The sequence below is a fragment of the Ptychodera flava genome, chromosome 2 (assembly GCF_041260155.1).
Source record: "Ptychodera flava strain L36383 chromosome 2, AS_Pfla_20210202, whole genome shotgun sequence".
In the NCBI taxonomy this organism is placed as follows: Eukaryota; Metazoa; Hemichordata; class Enteropneusta; family Ptychoderidae; genus Ptychodera; species Ptychodera flava.
The window spans coordinates 24,651,075-24,666,561 of NC_091929.1; the positions used below are offsets into that span (position 1 = coordinate 24,651,075).

The 15,487-nt window shown below is 36.6% G+C and overlaps 1 protein-coding gene across 2 annotated transcripts in view; it reads left to right on the top strand.

Annotated features, from left to right (window-relative positions):
• The window catches only part of LOC139117574 (uncharacterized), a 41,278-nt gene that overhangs the window by 10,426 nt on the left and 15,365 nt on the right, over positions 1-15,487 (top strand). For both annotated transcript variants that reach the window (XM_070680811.1, XM_070680821.1), the window contains exons 8-24: positions 265-345; positions 1,357-1,758; positions 2,159-2,263; positions 2,944-3,120; positions 4,112-4,216; positions 4,798-4,947; positions 6,338-6,460; positions 7,904-8,032; positions 8,553-8,648; positions 9,411-9,533; positions 10,248-10,331; positions 11,139-11,609; positions 12,163-12,273; positions 12,573-12,701; positions 13,093-13,179; positions 13,907-14,029; positions 14,691-14,777. In XM_070680811.1, coding sequence (XP_070536912.1) covers positions 265-345; positions 1,357-1,758; positions 2,159-2,263; positions 2,944-3,120; positions 4,112-4,216; positions 4,798-4,947; positions 6,338-6,460; positions 7,904-8,032; positions 8,553-8,648; positions 9,411-9,533; positions 10,248-10,331; positions 11,139-11,609; positions 12,163-12,273; positions 12,573-12,701; positions 13,093-13,179; positions 13,907-14,029; positions 14,691-14,777 — 2,583 coding nt within the window. The remainder of the gene's footprint in view (positions 1-264; positions 346-1,356; positions 1,759-2,158; positions 2,264-2,943; positions 3,121-4,111; positions 4,217-4,797; positions 4,948-6,337; positions 6,461-7,903; positions 8,033-8,552; positions 8,649-9,410; positions 9,534-10,247; positions 10,332-11,138; positions 11,610-12,162; positions 12,274-12,572; positions 12,702-13,092; positions 13,180-13,906; positions 14,030-14,690; positions 14,778-15,487) is intronic.

Consider the following 15,487-nt stretch of genomic DNA (forward strand, 5'->3'; position numbering starts at 1 on the left):
CAGATCAGAAATTCCAGATGCACTTCATATAAAGTCCAGCAAATGCTTTTTATTAGTTTTAACCATCAGTGTCTACAAAGTTGAATTTTGAGTCTTTTCAATGAAAATTGCGAAGATTTTTAATTTAGAGCTTGCCTGATTCAGGTGGAGTACTGCGAAATAGGATCAGTTGTGTTTCAGTTGAAAGCATTAAACCTTTAAAAGTTGTAGAAAGTTTTTGACCAAGACGAATTAAATAAGCTATATATTTATTTTGATTCACAGAAATTAAAAGAAAAGATCTCAGAAAAGAAAAATGGAGACACATTTTGTAATTTGTGTGAGCTTAACTCAGGCAATGAAGAGGTGAGTAATGGAGCAGCTACATATAGCATTGCCCTGAGATACTTCACGTACATGCTATGATGTATGCTCAGTGATGTATGCACAGATCTGCAACACAAGTTGTATACTAGTAATCTAGTTGGTTCTCACAGTGCTGGCAAAGGTTCTAGCTTTGTGTCCATTTCTGTGTTCGGTGCTTTTTGAATGCCATACATGTGTTTTTGATATCATTCCTGCTAGTTTGGACTGTGTAGACATGCCCAGATTTCTGTACAATGCAGAGCAATGCAACCACTCATTGAATTCTGCACAGTCTTGGCTATCTAGTACCACAAGGCACTATCACTCTGTGGTGTTGGAGTTTTATTCTATGAATTTAGGCAATATGAGGCAGCCTAGTCTACCATTTTGAAATAATTGAATGATATATCGTACAGTGGGTATCCCAGCATTGCCATGCAAATATTTACTGGACAAAGTAGGCAAGATGACTTTAAAAATAACTTGTGGTGGCAAAAGCGGATTCAGTTTTAATAGCTATAAGCCAAGAAGGATTTTAGGCGGTTTTGTTTTTCTTTACACTGGGGGACATCTTTGTGAGCCTTTCGACCCATCATCATCAGATTTTTGTGCAAGCCTAGAAAAGGGTGACATAGTGTAAGGTGAACAGTGAACTCTGAATTTGGCAAAGCACATTTAGATGCCATCTTGGAAATCTTATGTGAGAACTACCAGCAGTGGTCAGTTGATTTAAGATGGCCGCTTATTTGTAAATCTTTCAGCATCAACATCAGAACCCACCCCAGTCAGTTTTTTTTCATATTTTTGCCAGAATTTGATTCAAAACTGTAGCCAATGAAATGTGATGTCCATCAGGTGCAATATTACAAAAAAAGAACTGGAAAATTAATAAAAAATTGTAAAATGTTGTATAAAATTTAGGCTGGTTAAACTGTAGCGGTACACTGGAATATGACTCTCATGAGATCTAAAATATAAAAAATCTTGAAATCTTGAAAATTTCCACTCCAGGATTCTGCAAGTCATGTGGAGTCACCATCTCATCTGATCAGAGTGGTCTGCAAATCAATCATAGAGGACGCTCTACAACATCTGATCAAATCAACACTGGTCATCAACTTGAAAAGAATACCAGCCTCTGAGCAGCAGAGAAAGAGCAATGCTGAGACTGAAGAGACATGTACACCAGTGCTGGAAAAGAACAAGAACGGCCAGAAAGCCACAGAAGAGAAAACAGAAAGGACAAGTTCAGAAAAGGAGCTGACATCTCAGAAGAAAGATGATGATGCAGAGATGTCTGAAACTGAGGGACAGGATTTAGAGGAGACACAAGAGACCGCAAAGGAAACTAACAAACCGGAGGATTTTTCAGCACAGCAGTCTGCATTGTTTGAACATATGATTCCCACTGAGGTGAGTACTTTGTGGAAAATGTTTGTGCAAAGTTTGGAAAACTGATAAGTAAGTGTGCAGTGTCCAGGTAACTTCTCACAATGATTTGGTCAAAAGTATGTATATAGCTCACCAGTCTTGTATGTAAAGATAATGAGGAGATAATGTGTTCTTCACACTCGTGTAACCTCAGTCAGTGTGAGTTTAATCAGCATTTTGATGTCAGCTGGCCATCCAAAGGTACATTGCACTTTTTAAAAATGCTGTCAAGAATTCCTTCAGATCTTAAATGATGTCCAAAGTATCAGACAGTGCCCCATTCAAAGCTTGTTCTTGGTATTATATCACATCAAATTTTAATTGAAACTGTTTAAAAGTTTACTATGGCCTTCATACATGTTCAGCATTATTTTATTTCCAGTTTTTAACAATGTCAGTGAAAGAAAGGTTACGGAAGACTTTCGCCTATCACCTTGGAGATAGATACTGTCTTGTCTGTAGTCAAAAAATACCTGAACGCATAAGAGTAAGTTTATGGCATTCTTTTCCCCATTATAGTATTTGATAATCCATGTAAACAGGCAAAATCCTTGCCAGTCAGATTCTCTGGAATAGCTACAAAAGCTTTAACGACTCAAAATTTCGTTTTACATGCCTTCCATGTTTCCATGTCTGGATTTATCGCAATACCTTTTCATAAAAATGTCATGAGAGTACGGCATCGATCGCGGCAGATCGGTCTGTGCACAAACGCCTCAAGATGAAGTGCAGGAAAAAAGTTCCGGTTGGTGACGTAGAACAGGGGTAATTCGGATTTCTTATCCGTCCTGTTCTACGTCACACAGGTGGCAGTTCGGGCCAGTTCATGCATAGCCCTCCTACGGTTCATTTGATAAATGGTATTATCAGTACCTCTGTATTCATATTTCAAAATGATTGAACTTACTCATGGTTTAATGTACATTGTCTCATGCCATATTGTTCAAAACCCTATGATTTTCATCACTTCATGGATAAATAGTTTTAAGTTTCAATCAAACTATGATTAGAAGTCCATGCCAAGAGAAACAGCTTTAGTTTTATCACATGTACCAAGTTACAAAATCTGCTTATTCTCAAAATTCTTGTTTTGATAATGTCAGACTTGTTCATTGTTCCTTTATCCGTATATTTATTTCTCACATTTTCACCTTCTTTATTGTTCAGCCAAAGGTGCATGTAAATTCAAATGCCCACAAAAGACGGCTCAAATTACTGGAAGAAATAGAGAGTGGCGGGGCAGAATCTGAACAAGATAGAAACCAGAGGGAACCCAAAAGAGAAAGAAGCGGGAGGGGAATCCCGTCTTCTTCAGAAAAGGAAACAGATGCTGCAGGAGAAGAGGTTAGTTTTTAACCCTTTGAACACCAAGTCAATTTTTGTCACCTTTAGAAAATATACTCCTGTCAATTTTTTCAGATTTTTGTCAAAATTTTGATAACAAACTGTACCCAATGAAATGTGATGTCCATTTGGTCTAAAATTATCAAAAAATTACAGAAAAATTCATAAAAATTGGTAAAAATGTTGCACTAAAATTTTGGTGGGAAAAATTACAGCACTCAAAGGGTTCCAATTGCAGATACATTATGTTATTGCAGCTATAGATGCCTTATTATAGCATTTGTACTTTGCAAGCCTTAATTTAGCTTCAGAGACAAGGCAGATATGTTAAACCTGTATCACATCAGCGATTGCATACCGAAGATGATTTCCCTCAGCTACATACTTAATTTGATGTTGTCAGTTCTTTAAACGTAGTCTGCACCTAAACTTTTGCTCAAAATTACCTGAATGTAACTTTTAATCATTCTCTTATCAAATCAACAATAAAAATCGGGGCTCACCATGCAAAGTTTAGATACAGAGAAACCAACATCCCAAAGTTTTGTGATATTTGAAATTCAAAATGTCCGCCATCCAAGTGTTAACTCTCTTGGAAAAAGTTAAATCTAGAATTTAAAAAAAAAAGGACAGTGAAAGATTTTCTTTTTCCAAGAGCTTTAACCCTTTCACCACCATGGTTTGTCCCAAATCCATTGTTTTCTATGGTAAAGTTGGACCTGTATACAGGGAACTGGGGGTGAAAGGGTTAAAATGAGCCCCACAAGTGATGGATTTGGTGAAAGTTGTAAAAATATGAGAGTCTGAATGTCTGTCCCCAAGGGCGTTCTACCTTAAGGCATCCAAGAATTCCTTTAGACCTTTAGAAAAGTGTACAACAGCCAACAGTGTTGTATTTTCAGTCTATCCTTGGTGTGACTTAGCTGCAAATTAAGCGTTTCCAAAAGTTCACTACAGTCTTCATACATAGCTAGCATTATTTTCTTTTTAGTTTTTAAATATGCCAGTGAGAGAGAGGATACAGAAGACGTTTGGGTATCATCTAGGAGAAAGATACTGTCTTGTCTGTCGTCAAAAAATACCGGAAAACATAGCTGTAAGTCCATGTACTAATAAATACCCATAATCCATTGCTGTCTTGCTTTCTGCATTGTTCACGTATACATGATGACATTGCTGTGATTTTGTACCCTGTCAAAAACAGGGATTGACTTTCTTCAGTGAATAATCTCAGCTTTCTTTGTGTTTTCTTCAAACTTTTAAAAGAATGAATGTTTAATTTTCAGAATTGACATCCTGGCTATATTTAATGACTAATGTCCTTGTTAACAAATGACAACATTTCTGTGTTGTAGTTGAAATGACTGTTTGTGTGTTTGACACGAGGTATTAGCGTTCAGATTCTGAAATGAGTGAATTCAGTTTCATGTGTTCACTTTTTCCTCAGCATATTGTACAAAAACTTGTGATATTTGTCACACTTTGCAAAAATTCTGTTTTTTAGTTTCAATCAAACGATGATTAGAAGTCCATTCCAAGAAAAACAGCTGTAGATTTGTCACAAGTGCTATGAAACCAAGTCTGCTGAGTGTCAAAGTTGTTGTTTTGACAATGCCAGACTTGTTCATTAGTCGTTTATCCTTACATCTTTTGCTTTCACCTTTCTCTTCTGCGTAGCCACAGCTGCATGTCACATCAGCTGCGCATAAGAAGCAGCTTGAATTACTTGAAGAACAAGACGAAAACCAGAAAGAACCCAAAGAGGACAGAAGCCAAAATGAACTCCAGGCTTCTACAGAAATGAAAGCAGATCCTGTTGTAGAAGAGGTTAGTTGATAAACTACTCAATAGACATATATGTTTTTATAACCTTTGTTTTTCACAAGCTCAGAAATTTGACTTCTGTCATTACTTTGTGTAAAAGACCCCACACACGTTACATTTCAGTGTTATAACAAAGCAAGATTGATTTTGTAATGTCTTCTGTCACTTCGACAAGGTAGGGAGAGTTATTTTGTGGACTTTATCAAATTTATGAAAGAGTGTGCCATGTATGGTCTGTGAAAGTGGCTTTCCCTAACAAACTTAACATCTGATACTGTTAACTTTTGCAAGCATCCTCTTAATCCTTTGAGTGCCTAAAGTTTTTCCCACCAAAATTTTAGCGCAAAATTGCCAATTTTCATTAATTTTTCCTGTAATTTTTTTAATATTTTGGACAAAAAGACATCACATTTTATTGACTTCAGTCTTTTATCAAATTTTGGCGAAAAAATCTCAAAAAGATTGACTTGAGTATATTTTATAAAGGTGACAAAAATTGACTTTGGCATTCAACAAGTTAACATGAATCAAGTAGTTAGTGAACTTCAGTTTCAATATCTGTAGTATTTTATAATATTTTCATTATTTTTGTGCTATGAAAACCAGTCCTTTTTTTAATATTCATAAATTATGTTTATATGCAAAGGGTCAGCCCTAAATACACAAGACTGGGTATGTTTTGTTGACAAAATATCGTCTTAACATCAAGTTCAGTTACAAATAAGAATTTTCTGACATGACAAAGGTACCTTAAGTGTTGACAATTTGAACAGTATTGCAACATGACTTCGAGAGTACTGTAAAACACTTTGAATGAGCTGTATCTTTGTAGCAAAATGAATTGTAGATATTTATCAGTGGGTTCTTAAAGCCCCCAGTAATGCTAACTTTTGATGATAATTAGACTGTTTTTATTTTGAATGTGAACCATAATTCCTTGTTCTTCTCCCCAAAGAATGTTGATATACACAGTATCCAGCTTGTCAACTCAGCCCCTATGGTTGTAAACTGCATTGTTATTGTTGAAAACTGACTTCTGGTCCGGAAAACTGACTTCTTGTCAAATGTAAACAATAACCATGCATTTTACACATATAGACGCTAAGTTGACAAGCTAAATAGTGGGTGTTTCAACATTCTTTGGGGAGTAGGATAAGAAGTTGCAATTGATTTATAAAATAAAAATAATGAAAAAAATCATTGAAAGTTAGTATTACTTGGGCTTTAATTTAGCCAAGAAGACACTTTGATCATTGTTTTTGTAGAAAATGCTTGAATTTGCTGCATCCCAAATTAAGGAACTCTAGCTATTAAAATGAGCTAAAATGAGGATAAGACAGGCATACTTTACACCAGAAATTTGGCAACAACTTAATATATACATTTCTTGCAGCCTTCACCTATACCAACCATGTCAATAGAAGAAAGATTAAAGAAAACATTCATATACCAACATGGAGATCGATACTGCCTGATATGCTGTGAAAAATGTAAAACAAATCCAAAAGAAGACACTGTAAGTACTCAGTACCATCCAACCCTTGCAGAGAGTTTTCAAAATAATTGAGTGGTAGTTTAAATGTTTCAGTTGGTCAGATGCAAAAAGTCCTGCTGATGTGCAGCGTGTTCGAAAGATTATATCTGATTCGTAGATTGTCACTTTTCACAGCAACTTAGGGAGTCTGCACTATTCAATCATAACGGTAAGATTCAGCCAACCAATTGGATAACAGCTTCTTAGACGCTGCACATTAGTCCAAAAAATCTACTGGTACTGCTACTAGTATTTTACAAGATATCAAACCATGAATTTTTCCCTGGTAATGAGTAATTCTAGGTTGATCTGCAAACCCAATGCTTGTGAATATACTTATATGAATACAGTCAAACAATAGATTTGTACAATCAGCCGTGAACCTGAAATTTGGGAGAACAGAAGCCCGATTTGCAGAACAATCATACATATTTAACACCTATTGCCTGGTCATGAGGGCTATAGCGCCCGTCTATTACCCCGAGGAGCCGTGTGTTACCAGAAACACATCGCTATTCCCCGAGGCCGTAGGCCGAGGGGTATAGCGATGTGTTTCTGGTAACACACGGCCACGAGGGGTAATAGACGAGCGCTATAGCCCGAATAAAGACCAGGCTATAGGTGTTTTATAACACACCACATGCTCATGTTGTATTGTTATATAGTTTTTAATGTGTTTTGATGTTTTGCACCGCAACAATCCATTGTGACAAGTTTACTGGGCGATGTACAGCGGTTTCAGTTGTACGTGGTACCACTTTCTTTCAAAAAATATTCTAAGCATACCTAGCGACATCCTTAGTTGCACTTTAATCTTTTCCGTCGATGAGCTGTTCAAGTTCCTACGCTGTTGGAATGTTGGAAAATGTGGAAAATCTATTTTATAGAATGTGTCGTCACCTATCCCGGACGCACATCACGTTCTAGTCACCCGCCATTGTTGCAAAGCTGCAGACGACACTGCGGTCACGTGACCGGGCACTTTTCCAAATTTGGTCCGAACTATGTCCCTAGGGAAATACCTTTTCAAAAAATGCCCTCTCACGTCACTTTTTTCGATCCGGTGGGGACTAGACGTATCTATTTTCTTGTCACGTGACGTTTTCTGGCGAATCGCAACACAGAATGAGCATGTGGCGTGTTATAAAGTCATATATATATATATATATAACACACTAAACTGAGTCTGTACATGCACTACACTGCTGCTTTTCAGTGTACAGACATGAGTGTTATGGCAGCTGTAAGTTGTCAGTGCTACCAGTCTCACGCTAGTTTTCTTTCTAAATTGTGATCTAATTTCAACTTACATATTGCAGCAAATCATAACCTAATTAAATAATACCACATACTTCCCTAAGCTGTCTATGTCATGTTCATCTGCCAGGTGCTCAGTGCCAAGCTCTCTGTATGTTTTTTTTACAGCCGGAGAAGCATGTGATGTCCATTCGACATCGATGCGTACAGAAATCCATGAAATTAATATCTGAATTTGGGAAAGTTATTGAAGATTTATCCAAAGGCACGGACAGGGAAAAGGCATTAACAAAAGTTGTAAGATCACTTTACTTGTTCTGCATTTTATTTTTAGGTAGTACGTACCTTGAAAGTGAAAGACTCAAGCTTTCGCTCAAACCTTCCTAAGTGAAACTTTCAACTATACTCTTACTAAATCAAGAATAAAAATCAGAGGTCACTTGGCAAAGTTTGGTACCAGAGGAACAAATTATCTGACTTTTACTGATATTTGAAATTCAGAATGGCCACCATCCCTGTGTTAACTCTATGGGAAAAACATAAAATTTTCGAAAAACTAAGTGAAATTTTTTCTGACTCCAAGAGCTATTCGAGCCCCCACAAGTGGTAACTCAGAAAGAACTGTAAAAATTTGAGAGTCTGAATATCTTTGCTTTCTAATTATCCAGACTTACGGTTTATTTGTTCATAGTTGTCATCCATGGTGACATGCTAGCTGTCTTCACCTGTGTGATCTCTCAAGATGCCACCATCAAAACTTTTCTCTTTGTCAACCTGTCTCCCACTTAAAATGTTTTCACTACAATTCATGTTTCAGGAGATTGCTGAAAAGAAATTAAAGAAGTCACAAAGTAATATTACAGAGAAGAGTACAAATTGTTTTCTGTGTAATATTGGTTGTCGAAGACAACAGGTAATTTCCTGAAAGTGTTATGTCAATTCTCTTTGTATCTAGGTTGTCATATCCAACATGTTATGCTTTTCAGTATGTTTCACTGCTGTATGCTCTCAATCAAACAGACTGTGACAGACAAAAGTCTCTGAATTTGATTTGATCCAAGGTTTCCTAAACTGAGCCTACTTGTTCTACGGAGAGTCAACATGAATGTGTCATGTGTCTTGTAAAGGAGATGTTATCAGGTTTCAATTGATTCAACGCATTTTAAGGCTTTTCACAAATTACTTGTATTTATCTCTTAGTTGATTGTCTAGGTGGAAGTGTTGTCTGAGGTGTACAGCATCAAGTACAATGCTGAATGACCTTGTCAATATTGGTGTGTTTACAAACAAAGTTAAAATATATTTTCAGAATGCCATTTTGAAACATGAACACATGCTGACTGGGCACTCATGCTCTTTGCAAAGTCCATGCAGTGAAGAAATTGTAATTCAGCAGAAAATATCTAACGTCAAAGATCAAAGTTCACATCCAATGACACATAAGGTCATTAGGCTGTAGGCTAGTGTTACTCAGGGTTCTCCTCATGGGGGTTTTGAGGGGTGGGCCACCCATTGTTTTTGGAACATTGTATTCATATGTTAATAACAATACAACAAAATGTATTTTCGCAACAAAAGATTATGCAAATTGCATTTTGTTATGTAAATTGACGCCCATCTGTATTTCAAAGTTTCAGAGAAGACTGATACTGAGATGAACATGGTTTTGTTGCAGGGTTATGACTATCACTTGAAGACTGTTGGCCATATTGAAGTGAAAGAAGCTTATGAAGTGGTGATAATTGTGAAGACTGCTATGGAAACTGGAAACATGTCACCAGTTGAACAGTTGGTGCAGGTAACCATTTCTGAACCTTGTTAATACAAATGTGGGTTTTTAAATCTGATGCTGACTCTGAAACAGAGGCTTCCGTAAGTTACAGGTGGAAAACAGTCTGGCATGCCAGCAAAGTATTGAAAAGTTAATAGTCTGGATGTCTTTCCACCAGGTGCATTCTGCCTCTCACCTATTCACAACAATGGTTTTGTCCAAACTCCCTGTTATCAAGGGTGATTGAGAACCCGTTCACAGGGAATTGGGGGTGATAGAACACCAATGTTACATACATACAGCTTTGTTTATGCTGTATTCCTAGCATGTGTAAAAACCAGTTACAGTAGAAAACCATCATTATACACACACAGAATACTGTCAGCACAGATAGAGATTGAAATGACTTTATTATCCTTTGCACAGTCCCTCACCAGGAATGGATTATGATATTTATAATTATTCTAAAAATACAAAGTTGCTTTGCACAATATAAAACTTAGAAACTGAAGTATAGCTGTCTGAGTAGAATGGTTTTTGAAATGTCTTTGTACAGAGTTTCTGATTTCCAGTGAAATCGTCTTTTATCAAATATCATTATTTCATCGAAGTCCAATACATTATCAATGGTTTTTGAAATATCTTTGTACAGAGTTTCCGATTTCCAGTGAAATCGTCTTTTATCAAATATCATTATTTCATCGAAGTCCAATACATTATCTGTTGGTTTGTTCCTTTCAGACATATGAAGAACTGTTGAATGCGAGTGGAAAACAGGGAACATGGTTTTGTTCGTTATGCAAGTTTGAATGCAATGAAAAAGTTGTAAGTTCTTGTACTGTTTATAAACCTACAGTAGATTTCTTGCTTTACTTATTGAAAGTATTCAATTTCTCAGGAGTAGAATTGTTGATTGTCAAAGGCGCAGGCAAATCTAGCAGATATCATTTATTTATTTAATTTGTCGATGGTACAATTTGTCAGAAGGCTGAGGATTTATGTAGTGTTGTCAACCAAGATCGTACAGGTTATTGCTTGACACAAACAAATGGCAACCTGAGAAACTTTCTACACAACACACATGGCTAGACCGATCTTAAGAGAGTTAAATCTTTCGCCACTATGGTTTGACCTAAACCCATTGTTATCAATAATAATTGTGGACCTGTTTACTGGCAATTGGGGGTGAAAAGATTAAAATTACTGCAAATGTTTACATATCTGTAAATGATGAAGGCAAGTCAACAGTCTTCAAGTGTGGAATATTATTAGTGCAACAGACTTTTGACAATACTTTTCGTTTTTATGCACCCCAAAAACAAAGCAATGATTTGTCTTTACAAGTTGAGGTGACGGATTATCATTCAAGGCCTGTGTTGGCCACTAGATTACAATTTCAATGGGAAACAAAAGGATATCACACCTCCATAATCCTCTTACAGACTAGAACAAAGGCAATCCCAGGGGTCGGGAGCAATGCCTTTAACATTCAACAAATATTCCTATCAATGTAAGAACCAGAAAATACAATAAAACGGAGTGCAGAATTTAAGAGTGGATGAGAAAAATTAGTGCTTTTCGTGTAAAAATTATCATTACTGTATCTCACTAACATCATGTCATCTATTTCAGGCATACGAGCAACATGTAACCATGTCCAAACATCATCTCTTAAAGAAAATTTGCAGAGAGACTATTTTGAAGTCTTTGCGTCAATACTGCAGTGACGCAAGCCCTCCATCCAATGAAACAAAGACAGACGCGGATGGTTCAGAGGCGGAGACAGAGTCAAAAGTCTCAGATGAAAAGACTGAACCTGTCAAAACTGAAGAGGAGACGTTATCACAGGGGAGATCAGATGGACAGACGAAGCATCCACAGGCAAAACAAGTGCAGTCAGAGACTCAAGTCACAGGGAGTTCTGACCAGCCTGCCACAGGAAACGCTGGTCAGCCAGTCAAAGGTCAAACTGACCAGCCTCCCACAGGAAACGCTGGTCAGTCAGTCAAAGACAAAAGTGACCAACCTGTCATAGAGTCCAACACAGAACCATCTGGTGTAGCCAAAGAAGAAACTGCAGAGCCTGAGAAAGCAGTAGTACCAGTAAGATTTGCTGAAGTACAGGATGTGATAAAATGCTTGTGTGCCTGTCCAGACATACTTTTCAGTGCCTTTGACTGGTAGTTTTGAAAACTTGTCGATGTAGATTGAATTTTCAGTCTATTGTCAGTGTTACTTGATCTCTGTCCAACAATTAATGTGCAATTCATTTAACATTTGAAATTCAAAAAAATTTTCATGAAAAATGTCAGTTTCTTCAATGGTATTCACTTAGTACTTCACCATTGCAAAGTACAAGGTTACTCAAAATATCTCCAGATCTGAGCAAGCACTCAGAGATATTTACTGCTGGGGAAGCTTTTGTCCTTTGATTTGGAAAATCATTCGATAATCAGTTTTCAAGACTTTTGCCATCTTGATTGAGCAAAATGATATTTTGACCTGTCCAATTTACAAGCAGGGAAAAATATTTTAGATTCATGCATTGTCTTGATGATCGTTTAGACATAAAGGTGAGATAAGTGTACTTCTATTCAATGTTACATAAACATTGATTAATAACATTCATTTCACATTTTGGTTTCTCCTTTTCTAGGAGTCGTTACCTCCACTGTCACTCAAAAATCGCTTGAAAAAGACCTTCACTTACAATCTAGGAGAACGATACTGCCTGATATGTTGTGAAAAACTCTCAGAAAAGATAAAAGTAAGTAAGGGATTGGTCTCAGATATGGACCAGTTTGACATTGTTGAAGAAGGAAAAAGCACACAAATGTGAATGTTTGACAACACATCAGTGTAGAGAGTAGATCTCTGCTCTCAGATGAGCCAAATTGACAATGCCAAATTTCATAATACTGTTGTTATGAGAGAGAGAGAGAGAGAGAGAGAGAGAGAGAGAGAGAGAGAGAGAGAGAGAGAGAGAGAGGGAGGGAGGGAGATTACTCATTGCCTCATATATAAATTTTATGTCATTAATCAATTGTGTCTTCTATTCATCACCAGCCTGTGAAGCATGTGAAGTTCTTTAAACACAAGCAGATGCATCACTTGCTGGAATGTGTTTCCAATATGGCAGAAATTATCTTGTCTTTGTCTGATGCATCCAAGAAAGAAACTGCAATAGCTGAAGCAGTAAGTTCATACCCTCTTCCACTTTTACTAGTCAATGATAACAAACTAACTGAACTAAATGCTATGTAACTGGTCACACATTTTAGAGTTGAAAAAGAAACACAAATAATGAAAAAACTATCAACGGTTTCAGGTACAAGACCTTCAAACAGCTTTATGATGTATTGTCAATGGGTGAAACCCATAATTGGAACGGACCATGGCACTCCCATGCATAGAAATACGTATATGTACATATATGTCTGTAAACCTGGGTTTGTGCGTACATTTGTCACGTAATGTCGTGGACGCACTGAGCCTTCAGAACACCACGCATCCTTTTAAATCAGAGTAGAACCATTACATTCTGAGAGAAAACAGAACACAAAGGAATTTTCTGATTGTTTTACAGACAGAATTGGAGGAAAAGCTTCGCATTGGTGAAAGCAGAACAGATTACCATTGTGCTGCGTGTAATGAAACAAGTTCAGGAAAACAGGTATTGACTTGATATACTGTCACCCCTATCGCCCATATGTAACAGTCCAAGCTGTGTATTGAAATTAATGGGGTCAAACCAATATACTTTTGAAGAGGTTGATCCTTTCATAGCCAAATTTTTTCATCTGACTTTCATTTGATTGAAGAGTTACTCTTCTAATAATCCTTCTGAGGTGTTTTAGGTGATCATCTGGCATGCAAAGTTTTCATAATTTTAAGTACTTAAAGTAAACCTGTGTCCTATAGAACACTGACTTTTTAAGATTGACTGAACAGGGCTGTCAGCTTGCTCAAAGATACTGAATTTAAAGGGACAAAGTCGGCCATTTTTCATGAAATTTGTTTGATGCGAGATACTGCTTATGTTTTTTGACATGTCGAAAGATACTGAATGAATGGGTGGCCATGCATATATTTGACCCCAGTTTTAGACACGATAAACATAACCATCGTGAAAATGAATTAATGGTCATGACCATTAATTTATTTTCGCGATGGTTTCAGTTAATTTGTCCAAAACCAGGGTCGAATATATGCATGGTTACCCATTCATTCAGTATCTTTCAACATGTCAAAAAATATACATAGTATCTTGCGTCAAACAAAATTCATGAAAAATTGCTGACGTCCCTTTAATGGGAAAAATTATGAAACACAATCTGTAACAACATTTAAGCATGTGTATTACTGGACCATATAAATCTCAATGGTGTTTTCAACTCTAGACATACCAAGTGCACTTGAAGAGCATCAGCCATGAACAAATCCAAGAGGCAACCAATGCTGTCATCAAAATGAAAAATGCCTATCAGCAGAATGATGTGGCAGCTGTGATATCCCTGCGACAGGTATCTTATTCTTCTGTTCCTAAACTGAAGTCAAGCCCTGCTCACTATCACATACTTTCATCTGGCAATGTGTAGCAACTCAAAAGCTTGTTGCTTGTTGGTTGGCTGAATGCATTGACATTACTGAATCATTTAACCCTTTCACTCCTGTTTCTCCCTCTAGAAGTCCAACTTTGCTATAGAAGACAGTTGCATGGTTCAAACCATGGTCATGATGAAAGGGTAAAAAAAACCAGCCAATCAGCTACACAGAGACTCCTTAAGTTGCCATGATTAATTACAAACCAGCCAATCAGCTTCACAGAGACTCCTTAGGTTGCTATGAATAATTACTAGTAAAATCTACCAATTAGCTTTCTATGCTGTGTGCACTGGCCCCTGTATATGTTATGGTGTCTATCATGATGCTGTTATGCCTGCATGTTCCCAATGGCTGGAACTTTTTATGCATATATGAGGATGTTTGACATAAATACAGATATTGATTTCAACTTTGCAACATCATGTACTCATTGGAAAGAAGTTAGTTAAAAAGTTACATATCTTGCCATAACGAATAAACTCAAAATGTAAAAAATTGAAATGCTACAGAATCATTTTGAAGAAGAGCTAACAGAAACAGAACCTCAAAAACTTCGGTATTTGTGTTCTTTGCCTACAGAAATATGATGAAAGAATGAGTTTAAGAGTTGATAAAAAGAGACCATGGTACTGTTCAGTATGTGATATAGACAATAAGGATAAGATGGTGAGAAGTTTATTATTTGTTGAAATATTTTCTGTATTTTGCATTTGTATTGGATAAGTGTATCTTTGATGTGGTTTTGTGCCTTACTGATAACTTTTAACTCACCTCAAAATATATCTATCATTTAACACAGGGTCTGTATGTTCCTGGAAAGTCCTTGAAATTTTAAAGCCACTTTGAAAGTCTTGGAAAAGTTCTTGAAAACATTATTGAGTTTTCGAAAGTCCTCTAAAGTTGATAATCACCTGTAAGTTTTATAAAATACAATAATAGTCAGCTGTACTATTGCAAAAGTGATATGAAAAATGACATACTGTATTGTAACTCTGATATCTTGAAAATGGTATTTCAGACTCCAAAAAGTCCTTGAAAATTTCTGAAATGTCTTTGGAAGTTGAGTCTTATATGCATTGCTCAGGTAGTTTATTGCCGAAATATTATAACAGTAATTAAAATTCTGGTGTGAAGGAACTATTTTCCAGCTGAGAGCTCGTGCATGTTCCCACTGTGCGATATAGCGAATGTCACACGGTAATTTTCATGCCTTGACCAATTGGATTGCTGTATTTTCACCATCAATATACTGGTATGGTAGAAAAAATGTCAGTACACTCTGACACCATTTTTAAGTGCTTTTTGTGATCTTATTTTGAAATAATAAATAAAATTCGAAATTTCCTAGTGTTTGCCTGTATATGGATATTTGACAA